Source organism: Ovis canadensis, chromosome 13 (genome assembly GCF_042477335.2).
Source record: "Ovis canadensis isolate MfBH-ARS-UI-01 breed Bighorn chromosome 13, ARS-UI_OviCan_v2, whole genome shotgun sequence".
Taxonomy (NCBI): Eukaryota; Metazoa; Chordata; class Mammalia; order Artiodactyla; family Bovidae; genus Ovis; species Ovis canadensis.
The window spans coordinates 47944075-47970593 of NC_091257.1; the positions used below are offsets into that span (position 1 = coordinate 47944075).

At 38.7% G+C, this 26519-nt stretch overlaps 1 protein-coding gene across 4 annotated transcripts in view; it reads left to right on the plus strand.

The window, feature by feature from the left end:
* The window catches only part of EPC1 (enhancer of polycomb homolog 1), a 97217-nt gene extending 72003 nt beyond the window's left edge, over positions 1-25214 (plus strand). For 2 of the 4 annotated variants that reach the window (XM_069547604.1, XM_069547603.1), the window contains exons 3-14: positions 6233-6378; positions 6789-6995; positions 7352-7500; positions 8624-8783; positions 9757-9933; positions 10014-10103; positions 10186-10334; positions 12236-12588; positions 19975-20093; positions 21238-21379; positions 21485-21848; positions 23817-25214. In XM_069547604.1, the coding sequence (XP_069403705.1) occupies positions 6233-6378; positions 6789-6995; positions 7352-7500; positions 8624-8783; positions 9757-9933; positions 10014-10103; positions 10186-10334; positions 12236-12588; positions 19975-20093; positions 21238-21379; positions 21485-21848; positions 23817-23889 (2129 nt within the window). In that variant the 3' untranslated portion in view covers positions 23890-25214. Of the gene's footprint in view, positions 1-6232; positions 6379-6788; positions 6996-7351; positions 7501-8623; positions 8784-9756; positions 9934-10013; positions 10104-10185; positions 10335-12235; positions 12589-19220; positions 19338-19974; positions 20094-20172; positions 20260-21237; positions 21380-21484; positions 21849-23816 lie in introns of all 4 variants that reach the window. The other 2 variants (XR_011248130.1, XM_069547605.1) reach the window with 2 other exon arrangements.
* The last annotated feature ends 1305 nt before the right edge of the window (positions 25215-26519 follow it).

The window sequence follows — 26519 nt, forward strand, 5'->3', positions numbered from 1 at the left end:
AAGGTACTATATTTAAAAAGGCATTGACTCTGCTGACATTGTAATCAAATAACAGTAATAAAATGGAAGCAGAATTGTAAATTATTTAGGAAAAGTTTTTCATCAGTACAAATTTAGAAAGACATATTACATTGGAAAGTTTATAAACACTGTCAGTCAAATGAGTGTTAGCTGACTCTGAGTTTCTTTTAACATTGTCTTGCATGATTATAGATTCACAGAATATGTGAAGCCTTGTATATTCACCACCACAATTAAGATGCTCAGTTATGCCATCACCACAAGACTCTACCTTATTGCTCCTTTAAATGCACTCCTAGCCTCTGGCAACCACCGGTCTGTTCTCCATCTTTGTAATTATGTTTGTCGATAAAGGTAACGTGAATGGAACTATGAATGTATATCCTTTTGAGACTGACTCTTTCCTCTTAGCATAGCCTCCTTGACGTTCATTCAAGCTGTTGCATGTAGCAGTAGTCCCTTCCTTTCTCTCCCTGAGCAGTCTTCCCACACCATGCACTGCAGCAGGCTGCACTGCTCACTCGCTGTATATATTGTACACACAAGTCTTTGTCATGTGATTTGGAAATATTTTTTCCTGGTATATAATTTGTCTTTTCATTCTCTTAACAGTTTTCCACGAGTAGAAGATTTTAATTTTGATGAGATCCATTTAGTATCAACTCTAAGAATAGTCTTTGTTTTGCCCAGGGTCCAAAGATGATTTCCTATGACCTGTTGTAGAAGTTTCATCGTTTTGCATTTAAGTGTGTGATCAATTTTGACTGTGAGGTTTAGGTCACAGTGTGTACCCCCACTCCCCACTCTGGGCATCTAATTGCTCCAACACTGTTTATTGAAAAAGTGATCCCTCCTCTATTGATTGTTTTTGTTTCTTCGACAAAAATCAATTATGCATATTGATGTGGCTCTGTTTGTGGGTTCTGTATTTTACTCCTCTGACCCCTGTGTTTATCCCAGGATAGTACCACTGTCTCAATTACTGCAGCTATATGATAATCCTTGGCTTCCCTGGTGGCTCAGAGGTTAAAGCTTCTGCCTGCAATGCGGGAGACGTGGGTTTGATCCCTGGGTCGGGAAGATCCCCTGGAGAAGGAAATGGCACCCCACTCCAGTATTCTTGCCTGGAGAATCCCATGGACAGAGTAGACTACACAGTCCACGGGGTTGCAAAGAGTCGGACACGACTGAGCGACTTAACTAACTAATGATAATCCTTAACATTGGGGAAATGCTTCCTCCTTTTTTTTTTTCCCCAAGATTGTGTTGGGTATTCTAGGGCTTTTCCCTGTAAATATTTCCCTAAAAATGCCACTAGAATAAGTTTGTGTCTGTGAAGAAACTTGCTGTGATTTTGATAGGAATTGCTTTTAAATCTGTAGATCATTGTAGGGAGAATTGACATCTTTTCTGTGTTGAGTCTTCCAGTCCATGACCACAATATGACTCTCCAGGTATTTAGGTCTTTGATTTCTTTAGTTGACACTTTATAATTTTCATTATGAAGATCCATGGTGTTTTAGTACTTTTTTTTTTTTTAGATTTATACCTGTTTTCTTTGACACAACTGAAAATGGTATTGCACTTTAGATTTTTATTTCCACCTGTTTATTGTCAGTATGCAGAAATGCAGTTCAGTTGTATACTGAGCATGTGTCCTGTGGCCTTAACTGCAATTGCATGTTAGTTCTAGAAGATGTTTGCAGGTTCTTTGGGATTTTCTAAATGGGGAAAAATCATGTCGTAGTCTGCAAATAGAAATGGTTTTGCTTTCCCTTTCCAACCTGTGTTATTAATTTCTCTTTCTTGCCTTAGTATAATGGTTAGAACTTGAATACAGTGTTAAAGTAAGAGTGGTGAGAGCAGACTTCCTTGCCTCGTTCCTGATCTTAAGGGAAAAATGTTAGTCTTTCACCGTTAAGCATTATGTCACCTGAAGGGGTTTTTTTGTAGTTGCTTGTAAGAGTTTGAGAAAGTTCTCTGTTTCTAGTGTATTGGGAGTTTTTATCCTGACTATTGAATTTGTCAGCTGCTTTTTCTGCATCAGTTAATAAGGTCATGTGATTTTTTTCCTCCCTTCTTTATCCTCTGATGTGATGGGTTTCCTTGGTTGGTTGTCAAATATTGAACCAGCCTTGCATACCTAGAATAAATCACATTTGGGTGTGGGTTGTGTGTGTGTGTGTTTTCCATACATTGTTGGGTGGGATTTTATTGAGAAGTTTTCCATCTAAATTCGTGAAAGATATTGTTAATCTTTTTGTGAATGTGCGCTCTATCTTGTCAGGTTTTGGTATCAGAATAATATTGGCCTCATAAAATAAGTTAGGTAGTGTTTCCTCTTATTTTCTGGAAGAGATTGTGTAAAAGTGATGTTAATTTTTTAAAAATTGGTACTGAAAAAAATAAAAAATAAATAAAAATTGGTATTGACTTTTATATTACAATACACAAGAAAAGGCTAGTTATATTATAAATCTCTGCAAAGTTGTGATTGAACATTGAATGCCAGGTAGTCTAATACATTGCTTATGAAGGGTACATTGTATCAAATTATGTATATAGACTGGTTCATTTCAATTCTTATAATTTCTATTTTATAAAACTCTTAAGCTAATGTTTACACAGACTATTCCTTGGAGTTTGCAAGATGAAAAAAAAGTATTGCCTTAAAAAGTAGTGATTAGAAACATTTGAGAATGATTGCATGTTTTATTTCCCTCTCTACCCCAGAGTTATAATACATATTACTCTGTTTGTAGACTCTGGGAACCTTGCAGTTAAAAAGGAAAGTTCATTTTAACTCAGCATTTTTCAGATGTATTTTTTACATGTTATCTGTTAAAATTTCATTGAACATTTATTTGGAAAATCGCAATGTTATTCTTGTCTTTAATAGGTTTAGGAAAGAGATCATACTTTTCTCCCTTTTATCCTATCAGAGCAGTGAAGGAAGAACCTGTTTTAAAACCATTATCCCCTGCTTTAGTTCCAAACTGTTAATACTTCCTCAGCTGTTTGAGAGTGTTGTTCAACATCTCCTGGTCCAAAGGGTCTTAATGTTGTTTCTCTTGATTGGTGATCTGGAAGCTTCTAGATGTCCAAAATCACTGCAGATGGTGATTGCAGCCATGAAATGAAAAAGACGCTTATTCCTTGGAAGGAAAGTTATGGCCAACCTAGACAGCATATTAAAAAGCAGAGACATTACTTTGCCAACAAAGGTCCATCTAGTCAAGGCTATGGTTTTTCCAGTAGTCGTGTATGGATGTGAGAGTTGCACTGTAAAAAAAGCTGAGTGCCAAAGAATTGATGCTTTGAACTGCGGTATTAGAGAAGACTCTTGAGAGTCCCTTGGACTGCAAGGAGATCCAACCACTCCATCCTAAAGGAGATCAGTCCTAGGTGTTCATTGGAAGGACTGATGTTGAAGCTGAAACTCCAATACTTTGGCCACCTGATGTGAAGAGCTGACTCATTTGAAAAGACCCTGATGCTGGGAAAGATTGAGGGTGGGAGGAGAAGGGGGGACGACAGAGGATGAGATGGTTGGGTGGCATCACTGACTCAGAGGACATGAGTTTGGGTGAACTCCGGGAGTTGGTAATAGAGAGGGAGGCCTGACATGCTGCAGTCCATGGGGTCCCAAAGAGTCGGACACAACTGAGTGACTGACCTGAACTGAACTGAGATTGTACCACTAGGACTTCTCCTTTCCTAGTCATACTGCAAGAAAGGACAAAACAGTTCTGACCAGAATAGGCAGGAACAAATCTCTCCTCCCTTCCCCTCAGATTTGAGTCTCAAGATTCTCTTGCTAATCCTCAAAGGAAATCTCTTTTAAAAGGCAGTCTTGTGTGTTTGAATATGTGTGTGTGTGTAAAGATAGAGATCTGTGCATTTCTGGTTCTGTCCACTGGTAAAGCCAAGAAGCAAAAATATTCAGTAGCAATAAGCACATCTAATACCTAGTCCCTGGTCCGTAAATAGGACCAAGAATATGTGGAAAGATGGTTGATCCCAGCGCTGGGGGAGGGTAAGTCAAGATAAAGCTGAACATCTTGTTATGCCAGAAATTAAGAACTCACAAAAATGGCAGAGGCATATCACAGGAGGACATCGGAGTTTCTGCTGGCTAGTTTGGGGATGTTTTATGCAGTGGAATAGTCGAGTACAGTAATGAATTGTGAACCATTGTAAAGGCAAAAATTTCTGAGTTCCATACTGGTAATAAACAGAGTGCTAAGTGGTGGAGAAGACTAGTCTCACGGTTTTACAGTAGAGAATGCCAGCCAAGAGTGGAATGGTGCTGTGGTGAAGAGAATGATGGAGTAAAGGATGTTAGGAAGTTTGGGATGGACATGTACACACTGCTGTATTTAAAATGGATAACCAACAAGATCCTGCTGTATAGCACAAAGAGCTCTGCTCAGTGTTTTATGGTGGCCTGGATGGGAGGGGAGTTTGGGGGAGAATGGATACATGTATGTGTGTGGCTGAGTCCCTTCACTGTCCACTTGAAACTATCACAACATTGGCTATATACCCCAATACAAAATACGTGATTTTTTTTTTCTAATAAAAATTCAAAGAAACCCAGAAAATCATTTTTGCAATTACATGATCAAGACTGACTCACATAAGAATCACCAATGTGTGTCCCTAAGAGGAAATTTTGATGAGGAGCAGGGTATTTGCACGGTCTTTAAGCTCTCCCCACAAACTGCTTATTAGTTACGAGATGGTGGAGGGGGGGCATGAGCCGGAGATACACAGTGGCATATTGGGCAGTTTCTTGACTGGTGATCAAAATTATCACCACTTATGAGAAACAGATGAACATCGTGTGCCTCTAGATGTGAGACCCTGGTAAGGACTGAGGAGTTGAGTGTTCAGTGTTACAGAAATAAATGAGATACAGTCCCTCCACTTCAGAAAATGAGCATATTCGAATGTTTAGCAAATAAGATTGTTAAGTATGTATAGCAGTAGTACAAAAGAAGGGGAGTGATCTAGGACAGGAATTTTTTACCCTTAGTGCCACAAGCTGTTTTAAGGACATTTGAATTTTCTGCTTATAACTTACGTAAAATAGTATATGTTTACACCATGTTTTTCTGGAGAGAGAGGGTTCATAACTTCTAAAACAGATAAAATAGTTAGGAACCACTTATTGGGTGGGGGGCCAGTCCAGAAAGGATTCCACAGGAGTTGATGTCAGGCTGGGCTTTGTAAAGGTGAGTCATTTGCCTGGAGGACCAGGCAGGAAGGAGCTAATGTAAAGGCCTGAAAACAGGGAAAGAGGAGCCTGCTGTGGGAAGCAAATGGAATTTGATGTTGCTGGTCATAATGTGCAGATGAAACTAGCAAGGCCGTCAGAAAGGGCCTCATACAACTGCACGGTTGTGGGTTTGAAGGCGGTGGGAACTTAGGAGGAACTGTTGAAGAAAGGAAAAGGTACGAGACAGATTTTGGTATCAAGCTTCTTACATTTTACTTACATTATTATCAAACTAGTTTAATTTTGCAAAATAATTGAACAGCATTTGACAGTATAGTATAAAGCAATGGTTCTTGCCTTTTTTTTTTTTTTTTTCAAATCCTGACAAATTTTGAAAGGGAAATTTTCCTTGAAAGGAAAACTTCCCATTTCTCTCACTATGACAATGATTCTCATGAGGCAACAAACCTCGGCAGGAATGAGCTCACTGAGTGACAGCTGTTACCCTTATTGGCAGTGGCTAACACTTCAGCTTTAAATACCACCCCTGAGCTGTCGGTGAAGCGGTTCAATAATTTACAAAATAGGACTTAAGCATTCTAGAAACAATCTTACTTAAAAACCTTATCCTTCTATTATGGTATCAAATCCCATGAAATTGCTGATATTTTATCATTTTTGAGCTATAGAATTTTTGTTCAGTTCAACCCAGCACATTTAACAATCTCTTTCTGTTTTCACTAGTGGGCTTCTAGCTTGCTTTGTGTGGGACGGGGTCACAGGTCACATCCAGTCTTTTATCACTTGTAGCAGTAAAGATGGTCTTCTTTCTTAAACTTTCAATGCAGGAAGCTTAGATTGTTTTCAAGTCTGAAAACAAAATCTGTTTAAAAATCTTTCCTGTTTCCCTAGAGATAGCCCAGATATCAGTGAGAGGTTTCTGTCCGCGTTTCCACGCGGTAAATGATCGCGTGTGGTTTCTTCTGTCAGCTTTTAGTTTGGATGCTGAGCAGCCCGATTATGATTTGGATTCTGAAGATGAAGTATTTGTGAATAAACTGAAGAAGAAAATGGACATCTGCCCATTGCAGTTTGAGGAGATGATTGACCGTCTAGAAAAAGGCAGTGGTCAGCAGGTACAGCTTCACTGTATATGTAATGAATGTGTGTATATAGTATATATATAAGTATCTCTTTGTGTGAAAACAGTGTGAAGTTAGAAAGAGGGCAAGTGAGCAGGCTCTGGACAAGTTTGAATTCATATCTCTGTCCATTTCTAGCCTATATAACCTTCAGCAGAAGGTTCACATTTCTATGTGTGTCTGTTTCCCAATGTGTAAAATAGAGATGACAAACATTACAAGATTGTTGTGAAAATTAAATACAATAATTTACATAAAGCACCTAGCTCCTTATCTGACATGTACAAGGTACTCAGCATATTTGCTATTAATACTGTTATTCTGGTTATTGTCATTTAAATTAGAAGTACTTTTGAACCTTTTCTTTGTATTATATAAAAATGACATAATGATTTTACATTTAGCCAGTCAGTCTGCAGGAAGCCAAACTACTGCTAAAAGAAGACGATGAATTAATTAGAGAAGTTTATGAATACTGGATTAAAAAGAGAAAAAACTGTCGAGGTCCGTCTCTTATCCCATCAGTAAAACAAGAGAAGCGAGATGGTTCAAGCACAAATGATCCTTACGTGGCTTTTAGAAGACGAACTGAAAAAATGCAGACGCGGAAAGTAAGGAAACCTGGGGAGAGTTTTTTGTAATTTTTTTGATGTAAGAAAATATATTTATAGTTATAAATGCTTCAGCATCAGAAACCTGTTTCGTGTTTAGAAAGACTTTCTACATTTTATAATGAAAAATATTAATTTTAAGTGAATCTGCCTTTAAATTCATTACTGAGTTATTAATGATATATTTTTTATGTTGTTTCATTAAAAACCATATTCAAAATTGATTTCCCGATGATCCACATTCCCTTTCAGTGTCTTTAAATTCTAATCTCACCTTTCAAATATATATATACATATGTCACCAGCTATACTCAGAAATGCTTACTGACATTAAACAAGCAAATTCATACTTGCAGAATCGCAAAAATGATGAAGCCTCTTATGAAAAAATGCTTAAGCTGCGTCGAGACCTAAGCCGGGCTGTTACTATTTTAGAGATGATAAAAAGAAGAGAAAAGAGTAAAAGAGAGCTATTGCACTTAACACTGGAAATTATGGAAAAGAGGTAAAGTATGTTTTAATAGCATGAGAAGCATGGCACCATTAGAATTTTGTGTAGAGGTCATTTATTTCCTAAGCAGTTTTCCGTAACTCCAGAAATACATTCTTTTAATAATAGTTAGAGACTGTTGAAATATGTAGTGTTGATGTACTTTGTGTAATTTTACATGCCTTCCTGTCTCTAGTTTCACTTTTAAAGTGACTGGATTCAGTAAAATTGTCATGCAGGATACTTCCATTTCAAAATCATTTTCTTTTAGACTTAACTTGAGTTAGTGCAGAGCTGTGAGGGAGGGAACATTTGTCACTTCTAAAGTTTTTATTTTGTTTACTAAATGATACTGAATTTACTAAATGATACTTGCTGAGATTTTTTAACAGAAAGGTATAAAACAGGGATGGGGGAAAGGCCCGTATTCTTAATACCTAGATAACCCTTCAGTGTGGCTTCCCTGTTGGCTCAGCAGTAAAGAATCCACCTGCAGCGCAGGAGACGTGGGTTGGATCCCTGGGTTGGGAAGATCGCCTGAAGGATGGCATGGCATTCTACTCCAGTATTGTTGCCTGAAAAATCCCATGGACAGAGGAGCCTGGCAGGCTACAGTTCATGGAGTTGCAAAAGAGTTGGACACGACTGAGCGACTAAATACACACACACAATCCTTCAGCAGAAACACGGTGAAAGCTTCAGGCTACACTCCCCTGTTTCCAGGTCCCTATTCCCAAAAGAAACCACTATTCAATTTCTTATGATTCATTTCAGAAAAATTAGTTTTATGGCACAGGCAACTCAGATTAACAGAAAGTTCCTCAGTACCATTTCAGGCATGAATTTCAGCATCTCCACCAAATCTGTCACCAAAATTGCTATGTTAAAATTAAATCCCCCTCTCCCCCACCATGGTTATCTATTAATGGTTGCATGATAAAGCCATAAGCCAAAAAGTAAAAGAAGCAGTAGGAATTATGTAATCTTTACTTTTAATAAGCATTCATCAGGTAGTTTGCCTGTAATCTTACCTTAAGTTTCATCAGGGTTTATAGTTAATAACTGTGTTAGTTATTAGTCATCATGATGGTAAGTGCTTACAAGAACTAACTCTGTAAACCTTTTCATAACATTTCAGGTATAATCTGGGTGACTACAGTGGGGAGATCATGTCTGAGGTCATGGCTCAGAGGCAGCCTGTGAAGCCCACGTACAGCATCCCCCTCGTCCCCATCGCCAACAGCAGTCAGTTCAAGCACCAGGAGGCGATGGACATGAAGGAGTTTAAAGTTAATAAGGTGATCAGAATGCTTGTGATTTTTATCATTAGAATCGGAGTAAAAAGCAGAAATCTGTTTATAAACCCTACCATGAAAGCCAGCTTTTGATTTAAGACTGGCCTGTAGATATAGCAGTAGAAACTGCAAAGCGAGATACCTAATAGTTTCATTAACTTTTCTTTAAAAACCATAATGCCATAAACTTCATAAACCTTGATATGAATACTTAGCATATTTACACAAACATGATACTCGCCATGATCTGTTTCTTCCTACCAAATACCAGTTTTGCCTCTGATCTTCCTTGCCTGTTGCCTCCACCTCAAATTCATCTCTCCTCACCTCTGCCCTCACCTGCCATGTGTATTTCTAATCTGCAACTGTATTCATCACTCTTGCCTATGTATTTTATCCCTGAGTTGTTTCCTGCTTTAGTGCTTTCATGTCTTTATCCTCTAAAACTGCTCCCCATTTGCTTTCATTGTAGGGCTAGCAAGTCTTTACTACTCTTTATTTTTTAATACCTCAGTACTATGGATTTGTTTTCACTATGTTTACAGTTATCTGAAGTTTGCCTGGTGTATATGTTTTCATCATTACTTTCCCAGTATTGATTTGTTAATTCTTTAAGATGAAGACTAACTAAAAGTTCCTTTTAAAAAATTATCTCCTAGAATTTTTGTAGAAAGTTAAGAAAAATATATAGAAGCCAGCAGTAAATACTAATTGTAGTTAAAGGATTTCAGGAGAACTTCTCTTCTTTTACTTTAGTTGAAACAAAGTATTTTATGATCCTGTTTAAGTTGTAGGAACATATTCATGTTTCCACAGAGAACAACCTCTAAGACTTTTACATTAGAAAATGACAAAACGTAAGAGTCTTGTATCTCCTATGAGTTCATGTTAGCAGTAAACTATTTTTTTAAACTTCCCCCAAACTTTGAGTTTGTTGACCATGATTTCTGGTGTTTAATTCATGACTGTATTGCAGCAAGATAAGGCTGATCTTATCCGACCTAAACGTAAATATGAAAAGAAGCCCAAAGTCTTACCTTCGTCTGCTGCTGCTGCTCCTCAACAGGCCAGCCCCACCACGCTGCCGGTCTTTAACGCTAAAGACCTGAACCAGTATGACTTCCCCAGCTCGGACGAAGAGCCTCTCTCCCAGGTGAGTGCAAGGATTTTCTGTGAACGCAGATGAGGAACATAGGAAGGCACACAATCTGACGCGCTGCCTTTTATTTAAAGGTTCTGTCTGGCTCTTCAGAAGCTGAGGAAGAGAATGATCCCGATGGCCCTTTTGCTTTCCGAAGGAAGGCAGGCTGTCAGTACTATGCTGTAAGTGTGGATTGTCTTTGTAAGTAACATTTTACCTTTAGTTGACAAAAAATAAATAACAATTCGGATTTTTCTTTTTAAGCCTCACTTAGACCAAACTGGCAACTGGCCTTGGACTAGTCCTAGCGATGGAGGAATAGGGGATGTGCGGTACCGATACTGCCTGACCGCCCTGACCGTGCCCCAGCGGTGCATCGGATTTGCACGAAGACGGGTTGGGCGCGGTGGAAGGTGAGGCATCTCTGCTCCTAGCAGAGGGATGTCTTAGATGTGGGTGATGGAGGCAGGCTAAAGTTTAAAATGAGGTGATCCTTCCAAAGAGCTCATTTGTTCCCACCTCCTTTTCTTAACTGGTTTGTGTGTTTTTTTGACTAAGGTACTTTGCCACTTTGTCACCTGTTACACAACAGTAGCTTTTAATGCATAACTAGTGGTTCCCTAATGGATCTGCTTTTCTTCTCAAAATTGAAAACCTCAGATATCTGTCCTCAGAGGTAGATGAAAGCAACTGTATATCATGATTACATAAATTGTATGACATTAAAAAAATGTCGTGTCTGACCCTTTGTGACCCCATGGACTATACAGGCCATGAAATTCTCCAGGCCAGAAAAACTGGAGTGGGTAACCTTTCCCTTCTATGGGGGAATCTTTCCAACCCAGGGATCAAACCCTGGTCTCCCACATTGCAGGCAGATTCTTTACCAGCTGAGCCACAAGGGAAGCCCAAGAATAGTGGAGTGGGTAGCCTATCCTTTCTCCAGCAGGTCTTCCCAACCCAGGAATTAAACCAGGGTCTCCTGCATTGCAGGTGGATTCTTTACCAACTGAGCTATCAGGGAATCCCATATGACATTAAAGAAATTACCCAAAATTATTTTAGGCGTTCTGGGAGATACTGAGAAATAGGATTAAATAGGCTAAGAAATGTCGTATAACTAGGACACTGAGTTAACTCATCAGAGGAAAGGCTCCTGGCTCCATGCGGGACCTGATCTTGACCTCAGCTTGTCAGGACACCTGCCTTTGTCTAGACCTGATGGAGTCTTGATGCTCTGGAGGTCTTTAGGTGAGAAGTTGTGTGGGGAAGGGAGGAATTGGCCAAACACATGAAAGCGAAGGAAAAGAAAGACTCATGTATGGTATTAGTGAAAAAAAATTAAAAGGCAAAACAGATCAAGGTGCCTTCAGGAAGAAACCTAACGTTATAATTTACAGTAAATTAATGACTTATACACGTTTCTTTCATTTTTGATCTTAATTGCAGTTGTTATCACTTCCTGTCAGTTTAGAATTATACAGTTAAGACACATTTTATTGAGTGCTTTTTCATCCTCATCATTAGTAGTGAAAAGTTCTCTATGTTAACTATATTTTATTCTATACTAGCATTAGTTAGCATTTTAAGATGGATTCATTTATAAAGTTTATATAAATAAAGTAAAAATAAATCCTCTCGAGTGGTGACTTCAAATATTTTGTCTGTAAGAAATTTTAATAGTGTAAAATATCCAAAGATCACATACTTTTATTGTTTTTATCCTACCTTAGTTAAGTCACTTGCTCAGTCACGTCTGACTCTTTGCGACCCCATGGACTGTGGCAAGAATACTGGAGTGGGTTGCCATTTCCTTCTCCAGGGGATCTCCCCGAGCCAGGGATCCAACCCAGGTCTCCCACATTGCAGCCAGACACTTTAACCTCTGAGCCACCAGGGAAGCTACCTACTCCGTCAAAAAAAAAAAACAAAAAACTTTTTGCTTAAGGAACAGATACATTAGCAATGCTTCATAAATGTTTTGGTGCTTTGTAATGGAAGTGAAAGATCAAATTCTCTTGTATGGTGACAGTAACATATGGTTAGAAGGCTTTCTGTTGTAAGGTGGACAGCATACTTTATTCTTCAAGGTGGAGTACTTCCTTCTCTAATCGAACCATTAAAAAGTGCAAGAACCTTAACAGAAATTGAGAGTTTAGCCTTACAGAGCCAAATACTGAAATGAGCAAATTTATAGCTTTTAAATATTTGGTATGAGATGGCTTTGGGGGACTTGGGGAGGCGAGAGAAAAAAAACTCTTGTGTAATTTCTGAATAGCTGTTCTACATACATTTTCTGACTGGTTTTTATCAGGGTCTTACTGGACAGAGCGCACTCAGACTACGACGGCGTGTTTCGCCATCTGGATCTGGACATGCTTTCCTCACCACAACATTCTCCAGTCAATCAGCCTGCCAATACCTCAGAAACAAATACCTCGGACAAATCTTTGTCTAAAGACCTCAGTCAGATACTCGTCAATATCAAATCATGTCGATGGCGGCATTTTAGGCCTCGGACACCATCCCTACATGAGAGTGACAATGACGAACTCTCCTGTCGAAAATTGTACAGGAGTACAAATCGAGCAGGCACAGCACAACCCGGGACCCAGACATGCGGTACCTCTACGCAGAGCAAAAGCAGCAGTGGGTCAGCACACTTCGGTACGTTCATTCGTTTTGATGTGCGTTTCTGTAGAAGCCTCGGGTTCCTCAGTTATGGGAATATGTGGTCTATTATTCTTTCAGCGAAAAGTCCCCTTCTCTTAAAATAGTATTTTTTTAAAATCTAGGTTTAAGTATTTATTTGAATCCCGATTGTGCATGTGTCTTCATTTAAACATTTCTGCAGACCCAAGAATTTTAGTGCTGTTTATAATGTTTGGCATTTGTTTCCTGCTGCACTTCATGAACCACCAGGATTCAGCTATTTGTTTTCAGATAATATGGAAAGAAAATGGACCGTAAATTGATGGTGGATACTTTTCTGGGCTTTTACTAGACTGCTTTAAAGTAAGCCAGCAACTTGATAGATAGCCATGCTTTTTCTGCTGACATAGTAATTCAGAATAATTTATAAGAGGGCCACTAACTTTTCAAAGAACATCTAAGTTTAAGGATTATTCTAATAATTTGGAAACATTTCAGGTAATATGTACTTTAGCATTATGCCTATACTGTGAAATGGGTCTCATATAAATGTCATCTACTTAAAATATTCCCCAAATTTTAGTTTTCTATTTTAAAGCAAATGCCAGTTGTTTGAGGCATGTAGATTATAGAAATTCACTGTTAAAGTTGTTACTGCCGATATTTATAAAGGTAATTTAAATACAGATTTTGAAAGGTCTATGAAGATAATTTAATCTGTCCCCCTAATTATCTGGTAAGGCTACAGTTAAACCTAATAAATATGAAAATGTGCCTCATTACCTTCAGAAAAGTTTCCATAGATTAGTATTCTTTGTGATTAGAAATAAAGTACTTCCATGAAAGGGAAGTCTTTCAGCTCATAAGAAATATAACCCATTGCAGAAATCAAGTAGAAGATAATTAAAGTATTCTGAGGCCTACCTAACAGATTACTTATAATCCCATTAATTTTGGAGTCTATATCATGAAGATTCAGTTTCTCTCTGCTTTTATAGTCTTAAAAGTCAGAAGGATTTTTCAGCATGAAGGTCTTATATGGTGTGAGTGTAGAGATTTTAATAGTATAAACTTATGTTTCCCTGATAAAGATTAAGTTGTTTAAAATTCTTTGGGACTAGATGTAGAAAACTGGCTTGTTAGACCAATTTCTTATCTTCTCCATTTCTTCAAGTTGTATAACTGTCTTAAGGATCTTATATGATCTTTTTCACATAAATTGTTTTGCTATACTACTTAAGTGAGTGTTGATAGTGTAACACTGACTTGATTTATGTTTGCCAATGAATGTTAAAAGATGAACATGGAACAATAGTATTACCGAAAATTTAGCTGAAAAAATCTTTAATAACTGTAATTTTCTTTTCCATTATTTCCTTCCCCCATATATGTAATCAGATTAAATGGGTGGGTTTATCATTTGTTTTCTCTTGCACTTAATTCTCAATTTTCCCGTAAATTTCCTAGATCTTTCTGTATACTTACAGAATTGCTTTAGGGTAACACTTTATTCTTTCATGTTTGTGAATATCCCAGAAACCTAAAGCTTTTCGCTGGAAAGTATATAACAGGGAACTCATGTCATGTGTACCTCTAACTTCATTGAACTCCCCTGGAGGAAAGGAAAACTTGAGCAGTTCAGCTGTTACAGAGGATTCTCAGCACAGCTGAACTAGAAGCGTGAGCCGCTCTGGGGATGAGGGGAGTGAGGCTTTTACGGCTCCTTCTGCAGCGTCAGTGCTTGCGTTGCTGCCTTACCCTCTGTTAAGATCTCATCTCGTTTGATGTAGTTTTTTAAAGAAGGTTTTTTTTTTTTTTCCATTTGTCATAGCCCCTAAATGCAAATGAAACTACTCTGTCTGGAATTCAGCCACAAAAACTCTGAGCTAGTCTGATGCCAGAGGAAAATCTGGCTGTGTTGGACTTAACTGAAAGAAGGAGATGGACTCATCATGGTACTTGCTAAAGGAATTTTTTTAGGCTTAATATTTACCACACTGACTTTAGACCTTAACCAGTCATTATGTGACATATGAGTCAGCTGATAACACTTGCCTGCTATTTTAAGCCAAATACGTGGGTGTCAATTTAGCCACTTTTTATTATTCTATCATTGTTTTAAATATTAATATGTGTGCTGTGACAGAGTAATGCCCTCTGGACTGATCATCCCTTTTCTGGATAATCCTCTAGAAGTGCCTCTTCTCACTTCCAAATAGGAAGCCTCATGATGGCACCTGAAGCCAGTCGTTGCCAGCACATGGCGTGTGCCCTAGCACAGAGCTTCCGTAGGCAAGTGTCAGAGTCTTTTGCTTGCTTCCCGGCCTTCACCACTTTGCATAGCTGTGCAGCCAGATGGGTCGTCAGGTGCTAGAGTGCTTGGTATTCTGAATACGGTACAGCAGAGTGACACCATGTTAGAGCTTCTAGAACTAGATTTTAGTACTTAAGGATAAGTCATGTATTTTAAATAGTCTTTAGTAAAAAATGTGATTTGGACAATTTTCAAGAATATTTTTCTCATACTTTTATCTACAAGAATGTCTTTGAGGAATTCTCTGGCAGTCCAGTGATTAGGACTTCACACTTTCTCACTGCTGAGGCTCAGTCCCTGGCCAGAGCACTAAGATCCCACAAGCCGTGAGGTGCAGACAAAAGAAAAAGGAAAAAATAAACAATCTTTGAAAACTTACTGTTGGTTGCATGACTGTTCATTTGCATGTGTTTGAAAGGATAAAAGATTCAGAATTAATACCTTTTTTCATAATTAGGAAGGACTCTAATTCAGAAAGACTGAAAACAGAAAAGTGATTTTTAAACCACCATTATATATTCAAGATTTGAATTCCTGTTTCTCAGTGAAATTTTATCAGCATCTTAAGTCATTTTCCTAAACTTCCATATCTGCAGGGTAGATTTATTTTTTTAAGTCAATGGGAAATTTGTAGCTAGATTGATAGTTTCTAAGTCTCCTTATCTGTAGCTTACTCAGTAGCACAGTTTACTTCTATTTGTAGCATTAAAAATTTTTTTTTAGATTTCCATTGGAGTATAGTTGATTTACAGTGTTGTCTTAGTTTCTGCGGTACAGCAAACTGAATGTTACACATGTATTAATACATTTATCCACTCTTTTTTTAGATCCTTTTCCCATATAGGTCATTATGGAGTGTTGAGTAGAGTTTTCTGTGCTGTATAGTAGTAGGCCATTATTAGTTGGCATAAAATTTTAATCTTATTGTAGGACAGTAACTAGATTTGAACACTGAATGTTTTCATTACTGGATTTTTTTAATTTGTAGGACCTTATCCTTATCCAAATATGTTTCAAAACTCCGAATTACTTGCTCAGCAGAGTCTGGGGTGGTCCCCATAGTAAAATACATTAATAGTCCTACGGTTGTGTAGTGAAGTGCAAGAATAGTCACACTCAGTGGCAGGTTTGACCACAAGGAATCTCGTGTTCAAGATGTTTGCAGCCAGATGAATTCAGATTTGGTTGTAGTTTGTTATCAAATGAATTAGAACAAATTTTTGTTTTCAGATTGGGTGTTCTAGATAACTAATAAGTGCTTGTGACCTCCATACTATCAATTCAAGCTTACTGGTTAAGGGGTCATACTGTAATACTGTGTGGAGTCATTTCAGATATGTTTATTTCTTTAAAGTGACCTCTCTTTCTTGCAATAAAATAATTTTCTGCTTTATACTGCTCAAAGAAATTTCTAATTGATGAGTATCTTTTAAAATAGACGTTTGGGTTTGTTTGTTTATAAAACATAGTGTATATTCTGATAACCTAGAATCTATCACCTCAGACTGAATTTTCAAATTTTGAAATTGTTTTCTTTTTGAAATTATCTGTCACTCTCCCCATACCTCCCCCAATTATTCCACTGATCTGCACCAGCTATAGGAATGTGACTTAAAGGCCAGCAGCCAGAACACCAGACTGTTCCAGGGCTGGTGTACCCGGCACATGATAGTTCCTTGCATAAGAAGTAGATTCATGAAGTTTTAGATTATTTCATCTAAATTCCTACCCTGAGAGAATTGTTAGAAGCTACCCAAACAGCAGTGGTTTCTGGGTTCTACAAGCATGAGGCACACTGTTGCTACATAAAACGTTGGATTTTTTTTTGTAAATGATATTAAATCTAAAACAAACTTTTGTCTATTTCTTTCTATATTTAAAATCTCATTGGTTTTGGGGTAGTTTAGCAGTTTCCACTACTAAAATCCTTGTGATCTCAAATGAAAGTTTCTTCATCTGTATTATGAGGTTATAGAGGAAATCACCAAGAAACTCTCCTGATCTAACATTCTTTGGTTCTGTGAAATGATTCAGATCCTAGGTTTGGTGATCTGTTCACCAGACCAGCTTGTCCCTCTTCATGTGAATTGTAAACTTGACTACCACACCATATCTAGAGGTAGACATACAACCTAAAACCTTTTGATAGAGATTTAGGGAAATGTGGTCATTTTGGTTTATTTCCACTTAGAATTTGGTTAGGCTTTGAATTATATGGCATTCAAGGTCATCTTAGTTTCCTGTGTAAGGAACAATGTGAAACCCAGTTCAGCTTTTATTTGCCCAAATTTATTACCTGACGTTTGTCCAAGCTTTCCTTACTCATCCATACAGCCTTTTGGATTGGAATTGTTATTTTTCAGAAGAAATCTAAAACCCTTTAGCATGTTATGTCTTGAAAAGGACTTTAATGATCACCTGATTTAGTACTTGTATATTTTAGATAAATATACTGAGGTCCAGAAGATTAAGTAATTTCCTTAGGTGTACTCAGCTAATTATGATAAAGCTGAGAATGAAAGGAAAATCAGTATCTCTTGGCCCCTAGACCCATGTTTTTTACTACCATCACTTCTGGTGTATATGATACTGTGCATTTCTTCTAGAACATTTATCAGAAATGTCCAGGGAAATTTTTATAACTAGACTCTGGAGTTTAGAGATATGTAAGAAATAGGCTAACATAGGGATCTAAAATCACAGTGAGTGTTAGTGATCTAAAGTGTTGGTCGCATTTTTTTAAATTTCTAGATCTGCATTAGGAAGTTAACAGTTGTTTAAAAAATGAAATTCACAAAACCCTCAGAGACTGAGGACTGAAGTGTTGACTTAAATAGGGTAAAATATTTGGAACCTTTATTGAAATCGATTTATAACTTAATATTGCTAATTTTAAGTCACAAACACCAGCAAAGTTCTGCAAAAGAATATTTTCATTCATATAAATGGAGTTCTGAACACAGATCTATTCTAGTGAATGCTAAATTATTGTTTTTTAGGTGTGTAATGATGTAACCTTCCAGTAATGGGGTTTGTTGTTGTTGTTGTTGTTGTTTTTTCAAGTTTATTAAGCATCTCCTACCAGGAAATTCAAGATTTAGGCAACTCACTCAAGCTTAGGAAATTAAAGTAGATGATGCAAAAACATATTAGCAATACTTAAATTGTCTTTTTGGCATTAAGCAGTTTCTTTTTATGAAATTTTTTAAGCATAAAGATAAATATTATGTTAATTGTAATCTGTTTCAAGACAGCCTTATTTAAAAAAAATTTTTTTTAAGTTCTGATTTAACTTATTTCTGTTATATGGAAATGGTCATTTTGACAGAAACTTGCTTTTATGAAACTATTTATGGATTACCCTTTTAGCAATAAAAAAATGTATTTATCAATAAAAAAAAATTTTTCCTGCAGAGTTCAGAGCTGAGGATTACCAACATAGTAGGAAAAAAACAGGGCTTCCCTAGTGGCTCAGTTGTGAAGAATCCACCTGCCAATCAGGCGATAATGGGTTCAGTCTCTGGGCCAGGAAGATCCCCTGAAGAAGGAAATGGCAACCCATTCCAGTATTCTTGCCTGGGAAATCCTGTGGACACAGGAGCCTGGGGACACAGTCCATGGGGTCGCAAAAGAATCGAGCATGACTGACTAAATAACAAGAAGAATCTCATCACAGGACATATATCAACTAAACAGATGTGTAACACCAAAAATAGGAAAATAAATGGTAGAGTTTTTCCAACAAATGATTTTTTGCCTTTGTAACCCAGGAAATTAGTTCAGCTCAAGTATGAAAGTCTGTGTAAGTACTGCAACTTCAGAGGTTTTCTGAAATATTATGTCACAGTTTTCTGACTTGTTTAAAATATGGTAGAATTTCTACCTAACTTCTAGCTAAGTATTTTCTAGTTGTCCTAGGCAGAAACTCTGCCCCAGAAGATAAAGATTCTCATGAGTTATAAGGGAAAATTGCAAAACTTGATGATGTAATATTCTAAATAAATTATCAAAACATCTTTAAAGATGACAAATTAGTTGACAGTATTTTGAAGACATTAAACCTTAGATTGAGGGAATATGCATGGTTTATAGATTCCCTAGTGACTGAGGATGCATGCTAACCCTTTTTTTTCTGTTCTGAAATAATTCTTACCCAAACACCACAGGCTTCTTAAAGAAGCCTTAAAGTCAGATGTTGTGATTGTATGTACGTTTTTTTCTTTTTTTTTTTTTAATTGGCAAAAAAAAAAAAGAAAAAGGTTTTCCTTTTTAAAAACTGCACACACTTTTTGGGGGGGTAATAAATGAACATTTTTTTGTTTGTTTTTTTTAGAACTGAGCTCTCCATAGACAAACATAAGTAGCATAACACAGTGTCTTTCCTCAGACATCATTCTGTACAGTAAGCCAACATAAACAACTCCGTTCTTATTGACTGGATTTTTTCCAGGTGGGTTAATTGGGTGGGGAAAATTAATTAACCTTTGGAGCCTCTTTTCTTCCTGTTAAACTTAAAGGATGGGTTCTTTTTTTAAAAAAAAAAAGGTAATAAACCAACAACCTTATATTTCATATGGAGGAAATATTTGTAATGACTAAAATTCAGAACTATGTAGAACAGCTAGTATTTCTGCACAGAACTGCTGGAGATCATCTGAATGGATTAGGACAGTAGTATGAATAAATAAAGACACCAGATGGTAATTATTGTATCTCTTCTTAAGCTCAGTGCAAAGCTGAATTTCCAACATGCGGTTGAAAAAAACTGGTATTACCTTTTACACTGTCTGGCACAAGTGTCACAGCTTACCAAAAAAATAATGGTTTCAAAGCTTGGGAAGTGAGCACTTCTCTTTGGTATGTGCAACTCAAAGTTTCACTTTATTTCTCTTTAAACTCAAGCCACTCTTGTCAAGCGTGGTTATAAAAAATGCTGAAATTCTCATTCAGAAGTGATCTTTAACAGGATGCTCAAATGCTTTCATTTTGTGCAAATTTTTTTAAATGCTTAAATGTGTTTTCGTATATTGTAAGTTGCATGTGATAGCTGTGCGTTTCTATAAAGTGTTCTCTTGTTTTATGTTCAGCATTTACAGCCGAACAATACCAGCAACATCAACAGCAGCTGGCACTCATGCAGAAACAGCAGCTTGCACAAATTCAGCAACAGCAAGCAAGTAGTAATTCCGCCACCACCATGCCACAGGTGAGGGATTTGTCTGTCTTATGATTATCCCTCATGTTTCCCACCAGAGTTCATCTCTAATTACCAACTGTTGTCATAGAGCCTTGCATCTAACCAGCAGAAAAGTGGCTTTCGCCTGAATCTACATCATAGCCACTCTATACAGGGTTTAGAAAGAACATTACAGGTGAGTATAGAAGCTGTCACCCTCTGCTTCCTATTGTAAAAAAGTAAAACCTAAAAGCGCAAATGAGATGGAGAGCCTGTCCTCAAGCCTGATCTTGTAGTCTGTGAATGTACCTCTTTAACTTACAGCCCCACCCAGCTCATTATCTGGAGAACTTTTAATTCTTCTTAAAATGTATTAAAAATTATGCTAAAATAACTTCTTTTACTCTTAAAAGAAATCACTTTTGAACCTAAAGCATGATAAATATTGGCCATTTAAGCACATTTATAGAACTTAACGGAAGGCTGAGATTTGTGTCTCTAGACATCTGAGAGGAAAATATCATTTAAAAAATTCAAGGGGCCTCTTAATCTCTAGGCTGAGTTAGGATGCGATTGATGTTTTGTTCCTCTGTTCTAAAGGGGTAGTCACCTTACTGTCCCTTGGCTGCCTTAGGTTGTGTATGTATGTGTGTAAGTTTGGTGAAGGGAGTTTTGCCTACTCACCCATTCATTATATGAATTTATTCATGCAGTGATTCATTGCAAATCACCAAAATGTTTTACTAGCATGTTTCTTGTTTAACACTTTGTGTTGGAGGTTTACCATTTCCACATTTTAAAGGTTTATTTTGGTAATTTCATATTATATATTGTCACATAAGATCAAAATCCATAATCCTTGGGACTTCCCTGACAGTCCAGTGGTTAAGACTCCACCTTCCAATGCAGGGAGTGTTGGTTCAATCCCTGGGAACTAAGGTCCAAAATCCGATGTACAGCAAAAAAGAATTTATTTTTTAACGTTATAATCCTCGGGTTACAAGATGACCTGAACATTAATCAAATTTATGACTGTCAAGAAGAAATGAAGATACTTCAGTGGTTTGCCACTTTCGTTTGTATGCGGACTGATTTTGGCATATAGCTGTGTAGCTTAATAGTCGTTGGAAACTAAGTGGTGCTGATTAGCTCTGCTCTGTGTTTTCCTTTGTAGGGTTTTGTGTCCAAGACTTTGGATTCTGCTAGTGCTCAATTTGCTGCTTCTGCTTTGGTGACATCGGAACAACTGATGGGATTCAAGATGAAGGAGGATGTGGTGCTTGGAATTGGGGTGAACGGCGTCCTTCCAGCCTCAGGTAGGGAGAGAGACGTGTCAGCACGTGATTGTTTTTGTGACCTACGTCAGTGATAAACCCAAAGCAGAGTTGCGGTTGTTGAGCTGCATCTTTCCTTTTCCCTAGGAGTATACAAGGGCTTACACCTCAGTAGTACTGCACCCACAGCACTTGTCCACACGAGTCCGTCGACAGCAGGGCCGGCTTTGCTGCAGCCTGCAAGCGTGACCCAGACTGCGGGTTCCCACAGTGCGCCGGGTCACCCGGCGACCGCTGCCAACTCCGCCACAACTCAGGTTCTGATTGGGAACAACATTCGATTGACTGTACCTTCATCAGTTGCCACTGTAAACTCTATCACCCCTATAAATGCACGACACATACCTAGGACTTTAAGTGCTGTCCCGTCGTCTGCCTTAAAGCTGGCTGCTGCAGCAAACTGTCAAGTTTCCAAGGTCCCGTCGTCATCCTCTGTGGATGCCGTCCCACGGTGAGTAGTTACCGAAGCTCGGAGTGTTGAAAATAAGAGATCTAGCTTAAGTTCTCTGGCACTGCTCTCTACTTATTTCTTTGTGTTTTGTTTTTCCTTTCTGGTTTTCTGGGGAGGTTTTCGTTTGTTCTTGGCCATGCCTTGTGACTTTTGAGATCTTAGTTCCCCGACCAGGAATTGAACCCGAGTCACAGCAGTGAACCACTGGACTGCCAGAGAATTCCCTATGTTTTTTGCTCTTTTCCTTATATACGTTAAAAATGTATAGATGAGAATTCCTTATTTTTGTAAGAACTAAACAGGTAAATGTTGTAATTACATACTGCTGAGAATTTGAACTAAATGGCATATAGTGAACATAGCATCTATAATTGGGACATCATTTTCTTTGTATAATAAGAGCTTATAGTACTTTCACCTTTTATTCCACCTTTGGATGGAAGGAGTTCTCTGTAGAATGTTTCTTTTGCTCATAATTTCTTCCACAGCTTTTCAAGTGGACAGAATTGATAGAACCCACCATGGCTAGTCACTAAGCTGCTCTGAATACTGTAAGCAATGTAAAGGGTTATAGTATTCATGCCAGGTCAACTTCTAATCATCATTATTTTATACTGTGCCAACGTGTTTTCTTAGGTTTCAGTAGATGGTTTAGAATGTTTGCCCAGGCTCTATTCTGTTTTAAATATTAACAATAATTAAAATCTTGCTGTCTACAAAATACTTTGCTGAAAAAATAAGAGAAAGACAAGGAGTTTTCAGTTTAGTTAGAGGACAAGCATAAAAGTGTGAAAAGTTAAATAATAGAATTGTAGGTAATAGGTAAAAATTGTTCTGGCAGTATCACAAAGCATTATATGCTTGTCATTAATTGTATAGATTGTGGCTATAATTTTAATATATATTTTTACACCCAGGGTATTCTGGGAATGTTCTAGAAAATGAGATTTCATCTTGGTTGGGCAAAGAGGAAAAGGAGAAAGGGAGGGAAATACAGATGTGACCGGAGGTTAACAGGTAACTAGTCTGTCTAGAGATTTGGAAAGGTTAGTGGTAGGAGGAGGCTGGACTTTGTCTTGAATGCCAGGCTGATCCATAGATGCCCTCAGCTGGGAGTGGCCCCAGGCAGGGGGGCAAGCTTTGTAGCAGCCGACTATAGCTATTAGTTTCTGACCCAAGCATCCTTTCTCCTTTTGAACTTTTAAGTGTGTGCCCAGTTGCTTCAGTCATGTCTGCCTCTTTGCAGCCCCATGGACAGTAGCCCGCCAGCTCCTCTGTCTGTGGGATTTCCCAGACAAGAATACTGGAGAGGGTTGTCATCCCCTTTTCCAGGGGATCTTCCCGACCCAGGGATCAAACCTGCATCTCCTGCATTGCAGGTGGATTCTTTACCACTGAACCACTGGGGATGCCCCTGAGCTTAAGAAGTGGTCGTCATCTGCTGGAGACTCATCCCATTTTCGTTAGTATTCTGGGTGTAGTTAAAGCTAGTCAATAAATGATTGCTTTTACTTAAGAACAGTGGAAGGGCTGGAGTGGCTAAGACCCTGGTCTTCTGATTGCTCAGCTCCACGTGGGGAAAGAACCAGACTTGAAGGCCTGATGTGAATGACCCTCATTCACTTCGCTCCTCTTTAAAATTCTTAGCAAAAGCCTAATCAAGGAGGAAATTGAAACGCTAAAGTGTGGCTATTCGTTATGCGTTTTCCCATCTAGCTTGCTTGGGTGCTGCTCCAGTCTTACTGCTAATGTAGTTGCTTACGGAATGTGCAGCACAAGCCTAACTTCTGGTCTTGTGCCCCTGATAATAAAGCATCAGGGTTTATAGCCCTCTGCTTGCCGTCCTGTCCCAAAAGAGTCAGATTTCTTTCGGTTATTAAAAACATCTAGACCTTTCATTGGGAAGATCATCTCGATTGGTTAAGTTGACTGCAGAGAAGTAATCTATTGCCCTCTTTTCTTCAACAGGGAAAATCATGACTCAGAAAAGCCAGCACTAAACAACATAGCAGACAACACAGTGGCGATGGAGGTGACGTAGCTCCTCAGGAGCGGAGCCGCAGCCTGGGGACTTGACTAGGTGCTATGCATCGGGAGCGTTTCAAATGCAAGGGATGGTGGAATGCAGCACATGCGTTTCTGTGGCAGCTGTGGGGACTCGACAGCAGTGCTCATCTCTCATGCTTCAACTTTTCTTTTCTTACTGTTAATAGGAAAAAAAAATCAACATCTGTAAATTAAGAATACAGCAATTATCTGTACAGTACTGCATATTTGTAATACCCTTGTATATACGTTACTTGAATACAGAAATGTTCATTTGTGATGCTTTGCACTTGGGGGCGGGGGGGTGGGAGGGAAATAAATTGCAACAAAGAGTGTGAGATGTGAGATTGTATCGAGATGAAGTGTCATCACATCATGTGCATGGTGCGGAACCTGCTGTTTTCTCTATTTATTGTGCCGTGTTTACAGTTTTTTGTACACTGTACCTTCATTGGTTCCTGTGCTGTAGTAAATGTGTTAGGTAGCCGTGGACTCCCTGGTATTTTGTAAATGGTATAACATAACTTGGTTCCCCTCTGGGTCCCTGAGTTTTCTGTGTATCATGTGAAAAAAAAAAAAAAATGGTGACATACATACAGAATTTTACAAAAAAAAAAAAAAAGGCATCAGTTTAAAAAAAAAATGGGGAATGTACTGTTCAATGGGGATCTTCCTGGTCTACTCTCATTAGGACAAGTAACAAGCTAAAAATGAAGTCTCTTGAATCCTCCCCCTCCCCGCCTGCCCGCAGAGCTGCGGGGGTTCTGGTACTTAAAGCACTAATGTTATGTTGCTGCTCTGCACACGGCCTAGTAGTCCCATTTCCTTCCACACCAAAAAAGTGTTAAATCAAGTATGCAAACGGAGTCCTTACAACTGGAGTTTATGTTGTCTTGCCCTTTTTTTAGCACAAGAAGAAAAAAAATGTACTTTTTTATTGTCGAATTGTTGAAAAGACTTCATTCTTTACTTGTTCTTACAAAAAAAAGGATATAAGGGAGAAGAATGCAGTAATTGCTGTACGTGTATCATCATTCCAGTTTCTAAAAACAGCCAGCCAGCTTTTTTCCTTTTAAGATTCTCCAGAAGGCTGCAAGGCCAGAACCACAAATATCGGGTGCCTTCCTTTGGAAATATTTGACCTCTCTTCTGTGAAGAGAATGGTACTTAACAGACTACTACTAGTGCTTTGTCAGTACCGAAGTCTGAATGCCCAGTCCAATGGCATACATTATCCTTAAGGTTTTTAATCCCACCTGGAAAAAATTGTGATAGAATTCTCACAAAATAAACCCAGGGCATTACATGTTGACAAACTAATGTGTAGTGGTCTTTGCTTTTATTTGTAACCCAAGAACTCTTGTGTGACTTTAAACCATTCAATAAAGGGGTAGGGGGTGGTGGTGTGGGAATGGGAGCAATGACTTAAGTTCACTTTTTCAAGTTATTTATTGAACGACTACTTACTGTGCTTGGGACTATTTTAGGTCCTACACTGGTGAAAAAATTACTGCCCTTGTGAAATTTATCTCACTGGATGATAAAAGCAGAATGAATCAGTAAAATGTAAATTGTGTTACGGTGAGTATTAGGGAAAAACAAAGCAGCGAAGGGGAGAAGCAGTGCCAGGAGGAGGTGGAGGTTGTAGTTTCAAGTCAGGTGGGGAGGGAAGGGCTCACAGAGATGAAGGAGGGGCAACAGAGTGGGTGCATATGAGGTGGGGCTGCCTGGTTCACTGAAGGAACAGCAGTGCGGCTGGTGCTCAGGCGAAGAAGGGAGGAGCAGGGGGGTTGGCAGGTACCGGGGAGCCTGCTCGTGGGGCGCGGCCTGATAGGTGACTTCAAAGGCTTTGGCTTCTTCCCTGCTGGAAAGTTTTGGAGCAGAGGAGCGATGTGACGGCAACAGGTTCACTCTGGCCTCGGCTCTCAGGCCAGACTAAAGGGGGAGCCCATTTAGGAAGCACATTGCAGTAATCCAAGTGAGCGACAGTAGGGACACGGGTGGTGGTGAGTCGTCGGATTCTGGTGCGCTCACTGAGTAGACCGAGGTACCTGAGAGAAGGGATTGAGGGATGACCCCAAGGTATCTGGTTTGAATAGCTGGCCCACAGTTGGAGAGCACTGTGGAAGGAGTGGGCGTGGGAAAAGCCCAGTTTTAGACAGTGTGGGATGCTCACTGGACATCCACGTAGGGGCATCCAGTAGGCAGTGGGAGACGTCTGGGCTGGAGATCGGAACTCGATGGAGTTAAAGCTGTGAATGAGGGTGAAACCACCAGGACAGTGGGATTAAACCTTGATATAATAAATACAGCTACCACTGATGGGTTGGTGGAGAGTTGATTCTTACCTTTAAGAGAACCCCCTGTCTCAAAGGGACAGATTTCCAATTTGGATAACTACTATTTGTTCTGTTCATTCTATAAAAAGAAAAAGCTGCCTTTGCAGCTAAAACCTTGGCTGATCAATGTGACTATAAAAATTAAGATTGCTGGGTTCAGGGGTTAAGAATCCACCTGCCAGTGTAGCGCACACAGGTTCCAGCCCTGTTCCTGGAGGATTCCACGTGCCTTGGGGCAACTAAGCCCATGGTCTGCAATCGCTAAACCGGCGTGCCTAGAGCCCTT